The sequence below is a fragment of the Chelonoidis abingdonii genome, chromosome 10, assembly GCF_003597395.2.
Source record: "Chelonoidis abingdonii isolate Lonesome George chromosome 10, CheloAbing_2.0, whole genome shotgun sequence".
Lineage (NCBI taxonomy): Eukaryota > Metazoa > Chordata > Testudines > Testudinidae > Chelonoidis > Chelonoidis abingdonii.
The window spans coordinates 46,891,549-46,912,102 of record NC_133778.1 but is presented as its reverse complement, the minus strand read 5'-3'; the positions used below and the strand labels follow the sequence as shown (position 1 = coordinate 46,912,102).

General features: G+C 39.2%; 1 protein-coding gene across 5 annotated transcripts in view; it reads left to right on the top strand.

Annotated features, from left to right (window-relative positions):
- Positions 1-20,554, top strand: part of SLC4A10 (solute carrier family 4 member 10) — a 334,643-nt gene that overhangs the window by 161,055 nt on the left and 153,034 nt on the right. For all 5 annotated transcript variants that reach the window (XM_075070163.1, XM_032803549.2, XM_032803548.2 and 2 more), the window contains one exon: positions 18,585-18,666. In XM_075070163.1, coding sequence (XP_074926264.1) covers positions 18,585-18,666 — 82 coding nt within the window. The remainder of the gene's footprint in view (positions 1-18,584; positions 18,667-20,554) is intronic.

Sequence of the window (20,554 nt, the reverse complement as noted above, 5' to 3'; positions counted from 1 at the left end):
AACAAGCCAAAAAAGAGAGTTTAAGCTGTTATACAGAAGCAGCATAGCAAATAAGGTTTGCAAGGGCAAGAGAATTAGTGGGTTTAAAATAACAAAATAAGCTAGTCAAACAGACTCTTCCTCAAACCCAAGGACACAGCAAAACACTTAAAGAGGAATACGCCAGTCTCACTTGCATACCACGCAGTAGGAGAAGAATGAAGCAATTGGTACATAATACTCTTTGCAGGCCAAAATAACTGTAAACACTGCACAGACTTGAGATGAGTACCTTGCAGAATGGAACACAATTTTTCCACTCTAAGGCCAGGTCTATACAGGAACGGTTTGCCAGCACAGCTTTATCAATATAGCAATACCAGCATCTACACTGGAAGGGCTTGCAACTTACACCAGCAAAAAAAGTGCTTTTGCTGGTATAGCTTATATCATAATGGAATAAACTATACCAGCAAAAACATTTTAATGCTGATATAACTGCATCTAAACTAGGACTTTGCTGATATAGAAATGTCACAAAAATCACACCCCTAACCTACTATATCATAAAATTCTCTAGTGTAGACCTGACCCAACTTTAGACCCTAGATTCCCCACTTAGGCCTTGTCTATGCTACACAGTTTTGTTGATGCAAGTTATGGTGACAATCAAAAAGCAGTATAATTACATTGCTTGTGTGTGTTGATGCAACACTCCTTCTGTCAGTGGAGTGTGTCCACAGTGGGATCTCTAGCACCAACAGTGCACCGTAGGTAGCTATCCCACTGTGGTACTCACCACTGCCTGCAGCTGGGAGTTGTGGGAAGGTGGAGTGGACCACAATGTATCATGGGTGTGGGCTCAGCATCTCATGATGCAGTTTTTTCCATCCCATCATTCCATGGGCTTGTGGTAAACGTCTGTCTCAAATCTGGACTTAGAGTTCAACATCTGAGTGTTTACTGTGAACCTCCCCCAAGCTTATACCCAGCTTGGATCTTCTCGCTGCCACCAGACAGGTATACAGCACCTGCCTCGCTCTGGTCCCCCTAGACTTTCCCTGGAGAAACCCCCCAAGGCCCAGACCCCTGGGTCTTCCTATCTCACCCCCCAGCTCCCTCCCCTTTTCCCGGGGTGAGCCTGGGCGATGCTATACTTAACTCCTTGAATGCAAAACCAAGAGAGCTATTTACCTCCCCCGAGGCTAGGCATTCAAAGCTAGTCCCAGCTAACACACCAGGAGATTTACCCCTCCTTGGTCTCGTAGCAGTAGCTAGAGAAAAACCTCAAACACAAGAGAACAGAGTTGATTTTTTCTCTCTTTCCCCGGAGCCTGTTCCTGCCCTGGGAACAATAGGAAAGTCACCACAGAATGTAATGCTTCCCTCCCCCTCTCTGTCTTCCCGTGAGGGAGACAGAAACACTGTGTACCGAATTTTCCCTTTCTTCACTAGGAAAGAAACTCCCACAAGTTTTAAAAGAAACCTTATATAAAAAGAAAGAAAATACAAACAACAATTACTGCATTAAGAGATCAATACAGCCTCTTTTGCTATATAGAAATATGAATAAACAGTCTGATTTAAAAGATAGCCCCATTAAACATCCAGCACAGTACCACAACATGAAATACAAATCAAAGCTCTATCACAGCCGATTACTTTTCCTTTTTGTACTCACAGATGTTTTAGGAGAAGATTTGAAAGAAGATGGAGTTAGAAGAAAAGTTGTTTACTCACAGCCGAGGAAAACAAAAGACCCTAGTTGCAGTCCCCTCCCAGACTTTAAAAAAATCCAGGTCTCTGATTTGGTCCTCTGGTCAGGTGCTTGGTTCCCCCTTTGTTCACCCTTTGCAGGTAAAAGAAAATTAACCCTACCTATCTACTTATGACAGGGCTTCCAACTGCATTTTGTGGCTTTTTCAATGCCCCCCAGATACTGTGTGATCCTTGCATTGCTCTCTACTGTTGTGGTCACGGTTATGAACACATCACAGATGTCATGCAGTATATCATGAACTCTCATCTGAACAGGAATCAGGGTTGCCTGACCTGTTGTGTGCCATGGAAGAAACTACACCTTGTCTTGAAGTGGTTTCCATTATATGCAGTGTTTACAGTGTGCTTCAGTGACTCTCAGTACCCCCACTATACAAATTGTTCCAGCACCTCTGCCACGCTGCAATGCTCCCTTCTGCAAACAAAAGTATCCTGCTTTGCCGACAAGATAAACCACCTTGAGAGAGCCATAGAGCTTTTTGTGGCAAAGTTATATCGACAAAGTGTCAGTGTAGTTACTGTGCTTGGCCTGTCACTGTAAATGGCCTCCAGAAGGTGTCCCACAATGTCTATCCTGACTGCTCTGGTCAGCAGTTCGAATTCTGCTGTCTCTCCCCCTCTGAAGTCCCTCTCCTCTCTGGCTTCTGGCCTTTGCCTTGAAATGCTCTCACCAAGGTTCCAATGCCTCTTCCTAGCCAAATTTTCAGGCTAATTCTCCATCCTCATGCTCCTTGACCTATTGGCTCCATTTGACGCTACCAACCATATTAGTCTTCTCATAATCCTGTCACCCTCGGGCTTTTTTTGACATTGTCCTCTGCAGGTTCTCTTCCTATCTTCCATATTGCTCATTCAGGGTCTCATTTGGGTGGGTATTCCAGCTCCCCCTCTCTCTCTCTCTCTCTTTCAGTGGGGTGTCTCATAGGGCTACATCCTCATTCCCTTTCTCACTTCCTTCTATACCCTGTCCAGGTAAGTCATCCACAAACATGGATTTGACTATTATCTTTATGTTGATGAATCACAAATTACCTCTTTACTCTGGAACAATCTTCCTCCAGCTACACTAAAATCTCAGCCCTTCCTCCTTACATCCTGGATGTATAGCTATTAACTGAAAGTTAACATGACCAAAGCTGAGCTGTCTATGATCACGCATTCCCTTTCTCTAATAGGCTGAAACCAAAACACTCCTCTCTGTCACTCACATCCTTAATCTTGAGCTAAATCAAAGATGAAGCCACTTTTGACCCACAGATCCAGGCCATATCTAAACTTTGCTGCTGCTTCCTTCACCTCACCTTCAAAATCTGACCTTTCCTCTCTCCCCTATCTCCCAAAATGCTCATCCAAGCACGCAAATCTTTTAAAAACGCTGCTGTTAAATTCATCTTCTTGGCTTGTTGCACTTAACTACATTACCCCCTTCCTTTAGTCCCTCCACTGGCTCTACTTCCATAGCATCAGATGCAAACTTCTTGTTCTTACTTTAAAAGTCCTCCACAATTGAGCCCTATCCAAACTATCTTACCACAATCCAACAATGACGCCAGCCTTGATTGCCTGATTCTTTGTTTTTCCAACAAGCTCTTGTATGCTTTATCCCATGCTGCCCTGTACAAGTGGGGAAAGGTCCTAGTCAAAGTCCTTGAAGCTATCCCCTTCTCCTCTTTCAATTTCCTCCTCAGAGCAACTCTTCAGTAATACATAAAGTAAAGTACAGCCTGATAATGGCTAGGCAGATGGAGAGCTGTGGTTACTTTTGCTGGCTGGCAGACACATCCTATTATTATTTACAGATTTTTTTTTTTCCCATCAGGTCTTCTCCACTCCACTCCGCACCAGCTTAGCCCACCGGTTTGTATCATCCACCTGTTCTGTCTTGTCTTTTCGACTGTAAGCTCTTCAGGGGTAATAACTGTAATTTATTAGATGTTTGTTTGGTACCTAGCACAGTGACCTGACGGTGATACTGCGGTGTAAATTTTAAATAATAATAATAATATTCTCCGCCAAAAAACCCAAAACATGAAAAAACAGTTCCTGGCCAGCAGAATTTATATTCTTAAAGACAGACACATGGAAGACCAGGCATACTAGAGGTGATTATTATTGTTATTTACTTTGTGACCCATTGTACTAGGCACCGCTATAATGAATGAATAAATAAATTGCTTAAAATCTAATATTTTTTTCTGTTTCTTAAATCATAAGGGTTAGTTTAATGGAAAAATGCTTTTTTAAGGAAAGATGAACTGGATGTGAAGAGCAACTATCTCATACTGAGTGGGTGTTCTTTCTAAACTTCAACATTTTTATAAGTAAATGTTTCACTATTGAAAGTAATAACATAGTACAGTGAGACTAGCCCACTGTCTTCACAATGGGCCACTAACACGTGAGATCTGGATCTGAACTTTGCAGTTTAGTCCACTTCTAATAAACAATCAGTCAAAGAACAACCAGCATATAAGAAATGCTGCATAACTTTCCTCTTCTGAAAGGCCTTTACACCATAAGAATAATACTCATAAACATTGACAAACCAACAAAAACCTTAACCAACCAAAGCAAACATCCCCCAAACTTCTGAAACAAGTCAATCTAACAGCCCCTCAGAGGTGTAGCGAGCGCCCTCCGTACCCTCCGACCGGAAGGGGCCCCTCAAGGAAGGGGGCCCCTAAAAGTGGCAAAAAAAATGAATGCAACAGTGAAGATGGTGTCAATATTCGTGAAGCATTTGTTGGTTTTCTTAATGTTCATGATACAACTGGCGAGGGCTTATTGGAAGCGTTTCTTGAAAAGGCAAACAACTTAGGAATAGACATTGCTGACATGAGAGGCCAAGCTTATGATAACGGCGCAAATATGAGAGAAAAGAATAAAGGAGTTCAAGCCCGCATGCTAGAAATAAATGACCGTGCCTTGTATATACCATGTGGAGCTCACACTTGGAATCTTATGATCTCAGACGCGGCAAAGTCATCGAAATATGCCGTTGACTTTTTCGGTAAGTGGCCCCGGACATATGTTCGGAGGGGGCCACGTTCTTTGTTGCTACGGCCCTGCAGCCCCTTCCCACAACAACAATAAAAATAAATTAACAAAATAAACCTCCAAAATGCTATTGCTATTGATTTTATGTGAAAGATGCCAGATGATGGGCAGTAGTATCAAACCCTTAGGTAAACAGAGAAACATAATAGGAACAAGAAACTAAAAAATGTTGGATCATGTCTTCCAAGGTTTTGATGGAGATCTGAGATGTCTGCTAGCTAATTGCGCATCAATTTAGTGACATTATAGGAGAATCTGCAATGGAAATAACCTCTTTTCCCCAAATAGAATTACTTTTATTCAAAAGCACTGATAAATCATATCTATATCTATCTATCTAACCTGAAAATGAGAGAACAGATTTTTTCCCCGTATCCCATATGGTTGTATTTGCTGCTTTTACTCCTTGAAAGATTCTGTTCTGTAATTTCAAATTAGAACATGTTATTAACTTCTCATCACTATGTTTTCTGACCCCAGTTTGTTCTCACTAGCAAAGATCATGCTTAGTTCAGACTGGTAGGATCAGGAAAGTGATGGTGTTTAAACTCCCTGGGTTCCATTAGATAAACAATCCTTCCAAAGTAACAGTTCTCTTAGAGCTAGGAAGCCTGACCAGCCTAACATTTGTAGCACACATCCTGTTCTCAGTGGATTCATGTTTACCTTTTATTCTGTGATAATCCTATTCGAAATCCTGAAACAGTGTATCATAGACTTGTGTTTGCTAATCTCTCTAAACTGTTTAAATCCCTCACTATTTAGTCTCTATTTTGATCACTTTGCCGATATGTTTTGGTTAAGCCTTTGATGTAAAAATTCTTTCTCTGTATATACAGTATGTCAGGTTCCCTTGCTTTCTGTGATGGAAATTATGCATTTAAGAAAAGATATAGAAGCCACTTCAAATTAATTTTGAGATTTATCACTGGAATTTGTTGGTATTTGCTCTTATTTCTCAAAGGACTGTATTATCTATTTCACTATTTCATTTATGTCTTTTCTGCTCTTTCTTTTGTTAGTTTTGATACCTCTTCATTCCTTTGTGCTGGTTATTTTAAATCCTCTCTACAAAATCCTGCTCTTCTTCCTGTTCACTGGTGCAAATGCTAAATTACATTAAAGGTTATTTAACCTTTCTCTACCAGTATCAGCAATGCCATCTTCAGCATGTAGATAAAAATATTTAGTATGACAGCTCTAAGATAGATTCAGTATTTTGAGCTGTTGAAAACAAAAAGGTAAGTAACCATTGTATCCTGCATAAAAAAAGGTTTGGTTTCAGGGCATACCTTTCTTGGGTCCTGTTTTAATGGTGACCCCTTATAAGTTAATAGAATCTCTGAGCTTGCCTGACAATGTTCAGAAAATAGCAATAGCAGCGGCTTAGAAGAACTTTATAATATTTGTCCCATTCTGTCAATAGAGTCCCCCCTAAATGTCTTCTCTGGCTTTGCCCTCTTAGGTCACACCATCTGAGACAGAAGAAGTGAGAGGGGAGTTGGTTAGCGTGCCAGTGACAAAGTCTCATGATAAGTCTGCCTGATTGTGATATAAAGAGTTTTTATGCTGTGACTATGTACGAGGCCAAAAAAGGCCTCTTCATCTCCATCAAAGCAACAGCAAGGAACTGTTCTGGGCAGTGGATAGCCTTTTTTTACCCAGCTGCTTCTGCTCAGGTAGATTTGAGAGTTTCTTGCTGTTATGTTGTTGCTTGAATGAAATATGGACCAACATTTCCAAATGTCTTTTGGAGACACATGATATCAGCTGAAACTCTAACAGATGACTTAGCATTAACTGAAATGCTAGTGATTCTGGGGCATTCCAAACTTCATAACTGCAGTTAGATCCATCTCCTTCCTGCCAGCGAACAAGTCCAGCAAGAAAACTCTGGGCTACTTTTTGGTCAACTTTGTCAGTGCCTTCCTTGGAAGGACATGGTGCCAACTCCTCTGCAAGGAAGTTAATGTGAGGCTTCTGTGCTGGTCTTTGTTAATTATTGGGTGTTGTTCAACCTTTATTCCTTGGGAATGATGCTAGAGGCTGTTGTCATAGGCAACTCTGGCACATCTGAAACCCTCTGATTTCATTGACCATTGGCAATCTGGTTTTATCCTTGGGTATGGTACAGAAATGCACTGGTGTCATTAGTCAAGAATTTCTCCTGGCAATGGATGAACATAAAATGTCCATGCTGACATATTTTTAGATCAGTGATCAGGAAGTATTGTTAACACGTATACAGTTCTTAATAGGAGGGTTCACCCCTAGTAAGATAATGAGGAAAAACTGACTAAGATCTCTTAGATATGATGATGAAACTCAGCTTTGTCTCTATCTTGGAATAACTCACTCCCTGCGTGAATGAGATTGGGACTTCTATGAAGGCTTGTTTGCTGACATCAAAACCTGACAGAATTGAAGTATTGGTAGACTGGGGAAAAATACACAAGAATCGATGAAGATTATATCAGCACCTCAACTGAGGGAGAGCATCCACTGTTTGTTATGCAGGTTTGCAGTTTGGGGGAATTGTTAAATTCAAGGTAGTTCCTGAATGCTCAGACAGTAACTATGGCCAACAACACTTTTCCATGTGTATCTGGTGAGAAGTGTGCAACCTTGTATTCTGCATGCAGGGCTTGCTATGGTTATCAATGTCTTTATCACCTCAAAATTATGTCACTTTCAGAGCATACTAAAAGCTTGTTAATACACTATAGGTTGCCTGTTTATTGCGTCTGACGAAGTGGGTATTCACCCACGAAAGCTCACGCTCCAAAACGTCTGTTAGTCTATAAGGTGCCACAGGATTCCCTGCTACTTTTACAGATCCAGACTAACACGGCTACCCCTCTGATGTTTATTGAGTGGTGTTTTAGTAGGCAGCAGGTTGAGCTGATGGTCTATAATCTGATCACTTTGAGTGGAGTTCAAGGTGTTGGTTCTGCTGTATAAACTGCTAAACTGTTTGGGAGCTGCCTATCTGAATAAGTGCCTTTCTCCTGGGTGATATTCCTGCAGTTGCAGCCATTGGAGGTGTGAGCAGCCTTCTACTGTAAAAGGGAGTGGGGCTTATTGCTAGTCAATAGCTATAGCATTGCCACTAACAATGAAGTACTTGCTTCTTGTTCTCTAGCAAGATAGGACAAAAGAAGTAAGAGAGAGAATTTGAGCTTTGGTGGTAGAAATATGAGTAGATTCAGACAAATTACAACATAAAGAATATTTGTGAGCCTATGACCTGGACACAGAAGAACAAAGACATTCTACCTCTTCATCATCATAGTAGCTATTAAATTAGGGCCTGCTGAATTATTACAAACCATGAATCACCTTGCTAACTCAGGAAGCCTCCACACAACTGAAGAGCCTAGAACTTTCTGCTGTGCAGAGCTATGAGCCTACAGAGAAAATTGGCTATATCTTTTACTGCTTCTCAGGACGGCAGGGACCTCCTGTCAGACACAGGTTTGATAACATCACATTTTGCCTTTTTGCATTTGCCACTCTCATGATAACAAGTACTGCATGAAAACTGAGCTACCTTCTGTCATTTTGCTTCACATTCCTTTTGGCTAGTGAAAGAGAGTTGAGAACATCTGCAACCTTTACCAGCTGAGACTGTGAACACCTCCTTAGAGGGCAGGACATCTATCCAACCTAAATCACCACATAATCTGGCCAGTAATTAAGAAACTATCAATCAACACAATTTACTTTTCCACCCGCTGTCCAGTAACTAACTTTCCATTCCTGAGCAAACTAATTGAGAGACTCACCAAAGGTAGTCTCCAACTCAACCTAGATACTGACAGTATTGTGGACCTCTCCGAGAGAGATGCAGGCCAAGACATGGGACAGATAGGACACTAGTGCTACCGATTTGGATTCTCCTTTTGGCCCTGGATAAAATTTTTACATCCACATTCATACTGTTGTCCTTCTATGCAGCAGCTGGCATGGCTGATCATGGAATCCTGTTGTCCCATCTCAGAGATGTGCTGGATGCTAATGAGATCACATTGAGTTGATTTCAGTCATTCCTCTCTGACTCCAACCAGAGAGTTATGATGTGTCTATCTGCAGAATGCTGACCTGTGGTGTCCCATAGGGATGTGTTCTCAATTTCACCATTGTCAACATCTGAGAGACTCCAGGAGACAGAAATGTGAAGCAGCGTGGGGTAAAATGTCAGCATTATGCTGATGACCTTCACAATAGAGACAAGCAGCACTATCTACCAGCTATTCAAGGGCCTACCTGGAACTAGAAATTGGATGAAGAGCAGCTTACAAAACCTGAATCCAGAAAAGACTGACATGATACTCTGGTGGAGAAAGGGAAGCATTGTGATGAACGTAACAGCTCTGTAACAAAACTTTCAGTTGGACATTGAAAAGTGCCCAAGTCACTTTTTAAAATGAAACTTAGGCTCCTAAGTCCTTTTGAATATTATACCCCAAGTCTCCTTTTTTTTAATTTCAGTCCAAAAATGGTCAATGAGGCATTTAAAGCCTGTTAAAAATGGAAGACAATTAAAATTAATACTCAAAACAAATATTGGAAACAACCTTAACCCTTATGTTCTTTATATTATTCCCTAGTCCATCAGCCCAACAACATTGTAAACTCTTTTGGGCAGGAACTGTTCTCTTGTTTTGTGCTTGTACAGCCTGGAGCACAATGGGGTTCTAGTCCATGACTAGAGCTCCTAAGGACTGCAACATTATAAATGAAATTGTTTGTTTGTTTGTTTGTTTGTTTATTACATCTCATGTTCTTAACTTTTCTGTTTCATTTTCTTTAAATTATCCCTTTGTGCAAGAGAAAATAGGATATGAAGAACTTGTATGTTAAAATAATACATTTGCTTTGCATAATTAAATGAATGTATTGTTTACAAAATTAACGTCCTCAAATGAATACTTTAGGCAAGAACAGCACTGTTAGATTTAATGCATTTATATGCTAGCATGAGATAAAATTGATCTATTAGCTGGCTAGTTCAATGATTATACATTTATTATGCCTCAACTCAGACAGTATCTATCATGCGTATTTGGATGCAAGCAGCTCTGAACTTTACAGTATAACTAAACACAGGAATAAAACCTTATAAATCAGTATTTATTTGCCTTTAAGACTGCATTGCACCAGTCTAGTCTGCATTTTCTTGGTTTGATTCCATTTAGTTGCATCAAATTTATAACAACAGTTTGTGCTTAGATTTAATGACCACAGTGATTATCCATTTTTACATGTGAAATGAGATTGTATGCTTACTATATTAAACATGTGCTCAATCTAAATTTGATGGCACATTAATCCTCCAGAGCTAATGTTGATTAGTGCAGATTTTAATACTGTTGTAGAAGATGGTATATCTTTACTGATACATACTAAGAATTATCTTAGCTCTTGCTCTGAAGAGAGAGAGAGAGGGCAAAAGCTGTCCTCATGCATATGACATGCAGCCCTGGGGAAGATATAAATCTGGAATGAAAACTAATTGCTTTCTACTTTGCTGCACATCCTGTAGTATGCGGTATGGGGCTGGCCAAAAGGAATATATGGTATACATCAGCCATTAGCAATTACTGCAGAAAACTACCGCAGATGCAATAAAATGAAAAGGATGGTTTTAAAATAACACTTTGGAGAATATAGACTTAATTGCATTTTAAATATGTTTTGATTGCTCGTTGTTGATAGGTGAATAAAAAAAGAATATGTAATGTTTGATGCAGCTAGTGGAATGGAAAAGCAGTTCTTTTGCATCTGAAAGATAAAATTGACAGCACTTTCCACAGCTGCAGCTATATAATGATATATAATATAAGCAATTCAAAATGATGATAATACACACGATTATATTCTTTTCTTGTTTCAGGAAAGAGAAAAGAATTGTAGCATCTAAAGTGTAGACACACACTGGGTGCATCAAATTAATTTGGTGTGACTATGTCAGCTCAAGGACACTTCAAAGGACAGAGCTGAGCAAGTGATTTCTTTACTGCAACAGTGTAAAATGCAGCTACAGTGAACATTTTTTTTTAGGTACTTAATACAGTTTTGTAAAGGATATGTTTCACATATGCTCTTAGCAGCTCTTGAGTTCAAACAGCACACTTTTCTATTTCTTCAATTCTGCTATTTTTTGCAAATGTCAAGCTGAAGTTAACAGAAGTGATTTTGAAACAGAAATGCCTCATGAAACCAGATACAACCAGAGAATATCTAGATAATATAACAGTAAGATACCTCCAAACTGGGAAAGCAGTCAAGTTTAGGGTAAACAATTAATATGATCAATTTTAAGCATGGCTTTTTGGATACAAAGGTTAGAATCTTATAAAAATGCAAGAAGGTACAGCATAGGATTTATGGTCTATGTATCTAAATTCATGGGTTCATGAAATAACATATAAACTAAAATGTATTCATTATTCACAGACATATGTTTAATTATTATCATGCAGATATTTAGTACCTAAAAAGATTAAATCTTACTGTTTCTATGGTTGTGTTTTGTAGGAAAACATAATTTAATGTTCTGCAATGACAGGCTTTCCTGAGCTCCAGATGGCATTTAAGACTTATATAGGACATCTAATAATCAATAAATGGCTTATGCAGTGAAGTCGTATTAATTCCATAATTATTTTAGTTATGTGTCAGCAGTCGTGCTGCGTGCATAATTTCGAATGAAACGCTGTACAGACGAGAACCGGGTTTAAGGGAATGAAGGTTTCTGCATTGAAATATATTTTACATTAAGAGAGGATGTTTAAATAGTCCTCTTTTAACCCTTACATGGTCAGAATGTATTAAGGGTGTAATTAACAGGAATACATATGATCTGAACATCTGCAAACTTCAGTAGATTTCTATAACATTTGCTGTTTTCCCAAACAATTCTGGGTTAGGCTTTTCACACAAAAAATTCCAGCTTTAGAGAAAGCAAAGTATCAAAGGAGTGGAGAAGGGAAAGAAATATGCATAAAGGATATGTGAAATAGTGAGGAGGCTAAAATTGGGTGGGTAAGAGGTAGACGTAATGCAGGGTAAGGGATCATTTCCAGGTTCTCAAATAAAATGCATATTTTAGATGTGTATTCAGTTTATATTTTATTTTTGTTCACAATGTATTCACATCAAAATACAACATACCAGTGTAACTGAACTTTTAAGTGAGGGTGAAAAATGCATTTCAGTGCAACCTTTAAACCTTCTTATAAATATTGCATATTTATACTAACTGTTAAAACATGGTTTCCTTCTTTGATAGAATTACTGGCCTAGTGGATAGAAAGGAAGCTGTAGGCATGATAGTTTTTTATTTTTAGCAAGGCTTTTGACTTAACATTATCTGACATACTCATCAGCAAACTGGGGAAATGAGGTCTAGATGAAAGTACTATAAGGTGGGTGCACAATTGTTTGAAAGACTGTACTCAAAGGGTGCTTATCAATGGTTCTCACTCAAAGTAAGATGATATATCAAGTGGGGTCCTGCAAAAGTCTGTCCTGATTCTGGTACTAGTCAATATTTTCATTAATAATTTGAATAATGGAGTGGAGAGCATGTTTATAAAATTTGCAGATGATATCCTGCTGGGGAGGGATTGCAAGCACTTTGGAAGACAGGATTAGAGTTCAAAATGAAATCAACAAAATGAAATTCAGTATCAACAAGTGTGAAGTACTGCACTTAGAATGAAAAAATTGAATGCACAAAGGGGGAATAACTGGCAAGGTGGTGGTATTCCTAGACAGGATCTGTGCGTTATAGTGGATCACAAATTGAACATGAGTCAACAATGTGATACAGTTGTGAAATACCATTTGGGGGTGTATTAACCAGAGTGTAATATGTGAGACGTGGGAGATAATTGTCCCCCTGTACTCAGCACTGGTGAGGCCTCAGCTGGAGTACTGTGTCCAGTTCTGGGTGCCACACTTTCAGAAAGATATGGACAAGTTGGAGAGAGTCCAGAGGAAAGCAGCAAAAAATATAAAAGGTTTAGAAAACCTGACCTATGAGGAAAGATTAAAGAAACTTGTCCTGTTTAGTGTTGAGAAAAGAAGACTGAAGGGATAACCAATAAGTCTTCAAATATGTTAAGGCTGTTATAAAGAGGGTAGTGATTGATTGTTCTCCATGACCAATGAAGGTAGGACAAGAAATAATCAGCTTAATCGTCAGCAAGGGAGATTTAAGTTAGATATTAGGAAAAACTTTCCAATGATAAGGGTAGTTAGTACTGGAATAGTCTTCCAAGGGAAGTGTGGAATCCCCAGTACTGGAAGTTTTTATGAACACATTGGACAAACACCTGTCAGGGATGATCTAGGGATGGTCCTGCCTCAGCGCAGGATTAGTCTTGAAGTCCTGTTTAGCCCTACATTTCTATGATTCTATGTTTTGTATACTGCAGCAATCTGAGTGAGTCTGGGCACTTGAATGCAGTATTTAGGTAGTTTTTATGACATATGTTTATACATTTATTTTAAAAAAATTAGATATTTATTTTGCTTTTTGTGAATTTATAAATAACATGCATATTTATTACATAGGTTTTAAATACTGAAGTGTTGTCATTAGTCTGTTGTGAAGATGCTGATGTATATATATCTATAGTTCCATCACCCAGAAAAAAATCTGAAGAGAGTGTGTGCGCACATGTGCGTGTGATACTTTGTTGGAAGCAAGGTGATAAGTTGCATTTATTATGCAACTTTAAATATCTCATCTGGACTCTGCCTGCTAGCCCATCTTTAACTGGGACTACTACTAAGACTGAAAACTTCTGAGCAGATTACAACAGCGATTATTAAAACACAAATCTGTATTAGTCTACGCAACTAATTATGTTGGCAGAACTTATGTTGCTCAGGGGTGTGAAAAAAACACCCCAACAGACATAAATTTTGCTGGCATAAGAGGTAGTGTGCACAATGGTATGTTGGCGACAGAGCTACCACTGCTCGTTGAGGTGGTTTTATTATGTCTGCGGTGTGGAATGGGCAATATACTGTTCTGAAACAATGACAGGTTTAAGGATATTGATCTCTGCCTCATATATATGATTAGAAATTAGGGCTTATACAACTGAAGAGTTGATTCCCAGCTTTCCAGAGTTCTAGCATTAGAATGTTCTGGGATGTTAGGCCTTACAATTATCACATAATTGTGTATGGAAAAGCTATTTTAGATACTTCCAGCATGCTAGTTCAATCAGCGTGTGGGTGTGTTTCATCAAGCTGGAAATTACCCTTCCAGCTTGAAATGTAGAGGTACACTTAGGTACCTGCACTGTGCTCATCATCATGCATTTGAGTATTTGCAGATAGTGGGAGACAAAAATTAGTACCAGTGCAATTTTTAAAACACTTGAAAACATTTAAAAACAGTTTTTTTGTAAAATATCTGGCATATAGAAAATGGGAAGTGGTGTGGAATAAAGGACATACTGGTATTCATTTGTGATGATGTAAATGGGTGAAATCCTGTTCCCAATGGAGTCAAGAATCAGGGTTTCACCCTAAATAGCTCAGGGTTTTCACGCAAAGCCCTAAAGGACTCATCTTGCTCTTATTGTTTTACCCTGGATGTTTTGTTTGATTATTGTACTGTGTGGTTTTAAATTATTTGATTATTTCTAAGGAAATAATTTTGTCATAATTTTTTTTTTTAAGGAAAAATCACAGCCTGATAATTGTATAAAGGGCATAAGGCACGAGTAAATGGTTAAAAAAAAAAAGACAGAAATCATTGTAATTTTTAATACAAAAAAGCCTGATTCTGGTCTAATATCAGTTTCACAGTAGTGTTACTTCATTGACTTCAACAGAATTACTTCTAATTTTCAACCTGTGTAAATGAGATGAGAATCAGGCCCAAATGTAAAACCCTGACAAAAATATTGTCTGTAGTTGTGCAGCAGTGAACCATTCCAGGGCCTATGAGAATGTATCTTTTTTTGAGAAAGCATTTTATATGTCCCTAAATGTTACGCTTTTATTGCTCTACTGCTACCTATCAAGACATCTTTACACATGGAAAATGAACACACTATAGAATTAAAATACTAGGCATTCTCCAGCTTCAAAGTGCTGTGCAAGTATTGATTAATTATGCCTCAGAACACCACTACGAGGAAGTATTATTATCCCTATTTTACAGATGGGGAAGCTGAGATACAGAGACTAAGTGACTTTCCCAAAGCCACACAGCAAGTCAGTGACAGAGCCAGGATTAGGAATCAGGACTTTCCAGAGCCCACTCCCAGGATTTAAGTGCTAGATCACATTGTTCACTGAAGTCAGCAAGCATCTCAATGCAATAATGGACAATTCGAAGGACTCTTGCATGGTCAGTGTGTCCATAAATTTACTTGCAAACTACTCCAGTATAACAAGATAATTTGAGCACCTTAGTTCTGTGTCATATAAATTGCTGAGTGTGCAACCTCTTCAAAATGGTCTAAAAGTAAGAAAAGCTACAATTATATGTTGTAAAACTAGAGGCTTTGATATACCTGTAGCCTTAGAGCCTGATTCTGCTCCCACTGAAGTCATTGGAAAGACTAATATTGACTTCCATAGAGTCATGGTTGAGTTCTTAATCATTACTGTATTTTAATTGTTAGTCTCGCTTCTTAAACACTTTACTTGAGGGTGAGAGGGGTGCTTAATAAATAAAATTATTTTGCATGTACTGAATATCACTAAGTCATCTAGAATAAGCATTCCACCTTCCATGACTTTCATATGGTGGTTTTGGCCTGTACTTCCTGTTTGAGCCTCTCATTTATGAGAATATTTAAAAATAATGACACTATATAAAGTTTTGCTGAAACATTAATAAAAATATTAAAAATTGAAATTAATTTCCTAATCTTTAGTCACGATGGGAGGCTGTGGTCAGCGTGTTTGCCATTATCATTATTCATTAGTTGTATTGTAGCTGTGCCAGGATCCCAATAGAGATCGGGACCCTATTGTGCAGATTTAGTAGCTGACTTGGGAGGAGAGGGAGTACAGGAACCATGATGTTACCACGGTACTGAGTACAGAATGGTTCTATATGGTGCTGCCTGTTTAATTGGGCTTGCTCAGGTTTAACCACTAAAACAGGAGCAACAGACAACTCTAAATCTAACTATTTTTCCATCTAATGTTAATGGAAGATGCCCTCTTACAAGGGAAGGAGATAAATTGGACAAAGACTGCCTGAAGATGAAAGGGAAATGTGTGCAGGGGGTGGAGGTGGGAATAAATATTCAAAGGTAGAATAATGTGTGCATCAAGTTTATAAATCATAAATTTATAATTTTTAATCAATATTAATGATTTTTTAACTTTTCACTTTATTTTAACTTGTCTATAATAAATAAATTATAAAAACAATGTAATATGGATTAGGATTTTTCCATAATACTGCTTCCATAGGGCCTTTTCCTAGCCACAATGAGAAACTATTGAGAATGACTTACGCAAGAAGAGCATTACTTCTTACATTACTGTAATACTTGGCTTTTTGGCTTCGTACTGAACAATTCACCCAGGAGCATGGTAGTATTTCAATGTGACACACACCCTGATGTGTCTTACTGCCTACAATAATGGATTAATTTTGTCTATAATGTTAATATGATTGAATGACTTGTAAAAAAAAAAAAATGTCCTAGTCCATTCAATAGATTAACTAACTCTAATGTATTAGGAGGCAAAATGATTTCAACAGAAGGCTCCTACCTCCTTGTAAAATTTTTGTTATATACCCTTATCTGATAGAAAGATCTAATAAAGGCCATGTTACACTCTTTTTAATAGCCTGTGCTGATGCAGTTTCCAGGCTGATATAAAATAGCTAAGCATAATAACAGCCATTTGTAAAAGGCGAGATGAGTAGAGTTGCCAACTTTGGTTGGATGAATTCCGGAGATTTCATTAATGAATAATCTTATGATTCCTGGAGACTCAGACAACTTGGAGGGTTGGCAACCTAGAGGAACCTGAGCACAAAATCTTGGATCCAAAATCTAATGTAGCTTCTAGACTAGCCTTGCTGTTTCTCCTTAAAGGAGAAAGGCTTGTGGTGCATTCTCTTCACGTTCCTTTCATTTTTATCTTTGTAGCTAACACTGGTATTTTAGGAATCTTCTGCACCAGGCTTTTATAGGGGTGTGCTTTTAATTTATAAAAGTCAGGAAAGGTCTAATTTAACTATCATTTTCTAAGCTGTTCACACTTGCTACTAATGCGTAATATATTAATGATATGTTAATTAATGTTTTTTTGTTTTAATTTTTCTCTTCATTCTGATCCAGTAGCATTCAACGATTTCGCTTTCAGTCTCTTCTTTTAAATTGAAATAACTGTTTTTCTAAGACAATATGTATCATTGCTGATCTTGGGAAACAACTTCCTGTCTCATGGCTGACTTTCCAGGGGTTATATTTTGGGAATCTGGGTATTTTAATTCATTACAGTCTGTCCCCAGATAACTGAAATAGCAGCATGATCATGACTTTTAGCTTTAACATTAGCTGTCACTGCAGGAACAGTACCGAAAGTAGACCATTCCAGCATTCAATAATACACTTACAGTATGAATATCAAGCATATTTTTTCATCTATAAGATTCAGATTTTGACATTGAGACTGCTTAGAGTATGATGTACGTATACGTTACACTAAAATAGTAACGTATAATTACAGACTAAATACAATATATACAAATAATAAATATAGAAGGGAGTTTGCTATGCAATATATTAGATTAGACGTAACTGTGTACTCTAACTTTGTTACTCTGCCAGTGTACATAAGCCTGTAAATCTGAACTATAAATGAAAGCATTTACAGTTCATGCTAATATATTGAGACTAATTTGCTTCATGGAATTAGAATTTTTTTCCATAACATTTTTATTGCGACTAATGTTCCAATTAACCATAGTTGTACAGCTGCTAATGTTATGTATTTTCTGTTTTTGCAAATAGTCATAATGTCATCTTGTTCGAAGAAGTTCTTTTTCAGAGACAAAATTGTATGCATGCAGTCCAGGGCGGGTGCAATCATTTAGGCGAACTAGGCGGTTGCCTAGGGCGCCAAGATTTGGGAGCGCCAAAAAGTGGTGCCCCCCAAAATTTTTTTAAATGCTTGCAGACGCTGCTGCTGGAGGGGCTGAGCTGCCGGCAGCAGCAGCTGCCTGCCACCGGCAGCCCAAGGTGTCCCCCAGGTCAGGGCGCCACCGGTCAGAGCGCCCCTGAGGTCAGTGCACCGCCGCCGCGACCCGACAGCCCAGGGCGCCCCTTCCCCCCCGGGGTCAGGGAGCCGCGAGACCTGCACGCGGGGCGCCGAAATGTCCCGGCGCCTAGGGCACCGGAAACGCTAGCGCCGGTCCTGATACAGCTGTTTCTCTAAGAGCACAACTGGTCACCTCTTCCTTCATTGTCTGCATAACTTTACTGGCTCATGATTTTATTGCTTCCCAGAAACCAGAGTTTACTCGTCATCTCGCATGGTGTCACAACAGATCTAATTTCTTCACATCAAAGCCAATTTTAAACACTGCACAATAAAAGCTGCCATATGAAGAATAGAATTTAATAAGACAAAAGAGATTCTTCAAAACCTTTTGTCTGAGGGAAAAACCGTAAAAGTGAAAATTAAAATGATTTATGCTTACACTTCAATCTTGCTAGCAGGTTACAAAAAGAAAAGACTCCTACATATATATTTCTGTATTGCAGAGAAATGATGAAGAAGCTGTCGTGGACAGAGGTGGCACTCGTTCCATTCTCAAAACACATTTTGAAAAGGAAGACTTGGAAGGTGAGAGATTATTTTCCTGTACATTTCATTGTCTATTTCTTTTCAAAGTGTTGGACACAGTTCCACTCTCATATAAACCTGTGCATGCTCATTGATTTGAATAGGTATTCCAGGGTGTACCTGAAGGCAAAATCTAAACTGCTATTTTTAAAATTTAAAACCAACATTAAAACTTGGATGATAGGGGATAAGATTTCCTGAGGATATTTTAAGCCCCAATCCTGCAAATATGCACATATATAACTTTATACAAATGAGTAATTCTTTCCAGTGAGACTACCTGTGTGGAAAGCTATGCTCATGCACAGGGCCTGATTAATGCAAGGGCTTTTATGGGCTGCAGCCCAGGGCCTCGGACTAAGGGGGCCCCTGCAAAAATAAATCCATATTATATACAATTCAGTGGACACCAACCCATCGATCACGATCGACTGGTTGATTCTGGAGCTTCTGACAGTCAATTGCAATCTCTGGGCCACTAAAAGTCCATTGGCGCAGCAGAGCTCAGGCAGGCTGCTGCATGCTCTGGCCCCATGCTGCTCCTGGAAGTGACTAGTTGCTGGCACATCTCTGTGTCCCCTGGGGAGAGGGGGAGGCAGCTCTGCGTGCTGCCCCAACCTCCAGCACCATCCCTGCAGCTCTCATTGGCTGGGAACTGGCCATTGGGAGATGCAGGGGTGGCACTTGCGGGTGCAAGCAGCACAAGTAAACATGCTGTCTCCCTCTCCCCAGGGGCATGCAGAGACTGTGCCACTGGCCAGGAGCTGCCTGTGGTAAGTGCCTCCCGGCTGGAGTCTACACCTCGCACCCCCTCCTACACCCTAACCCCCTGCCCCAGGTCAGAATCCCTTCCTGCACTAAACTCCCTCCAAGGTCCCGCACCTCTCACCCTCTCCCACATCCCAACACTCTGCCCCAGCTTGGATCCCTCTCCTGCACCCAAACTCCCTCTCAGAAAAAACCTAATATAACAGCTCTTCTAAGGTAAGAAGTTGGCTATTTTGAATTAACTTAACTATATTCTACATGTTTTAAGACTGAAATGTAACCACAGAATGGCTTTGTTAATTAAAAGGCAAGTTTAGTATAACGTTAATAGCCTCCATCCCATAGTTATGATCGTTTTGTTTTAAGTTAGGAAAAAGACTTGTATACAGGGGCTTCACAAAATCTAACAGCCCCAGGCTGACAGGAGAGTTAATCTGGCCCTGCCCATGCATAAATGTTTGCAGCATTTAGGGCCCCAGTAAACTGTTTGGCTTCAATGCATGTCCTAAAATACATGATTATTTCCTAAAGAGCCCAGTTCTGCTATCATTGCACATTCAGGTCTCCATTAAACAATAGATGTTGCATTTTAGAGTTGTGCACTGTCACTCACTTGAATGGGCACTTTATCCTACCCTTTAATGTCAAGGAGTAGCGAATAATTTAAAGATATAAAGTTCACCATATCACATTGGACTAATAATCCACTTTATCTGGTATCCTTTCTCTAGAAGTGGCCTATGCTTCAGTTTATAATGTATAGATTGTAAACTCTTTCTTGCCAGGATCTGCCTTTTTATTTGTTGGCAAAATGCCCAGCGTGTTTTTGGTTGCTATGTAAGTAATAGATATGCAAAATTCAACAGCTAATCATGATAGAGTCAAATCCAATTCTGAAAAATATAGGAATGTAGACATTGAGCTTGTTTCACCCTAGGCTCCATGATGGAAGAAGCTTGTGCCAGTGTAATATAAGTCTAATCTTTTAAAATAAGTCCTGTTTTGCCGGGGAACCCAAAGCTGGCCATTATAATCAAAATGCCACCTGCCATCACTTGGAGTGAATAATCTTTTGAGATGATAATTGAGTCCATCTTGAAAAGGAAAGGAAAAGGTGACC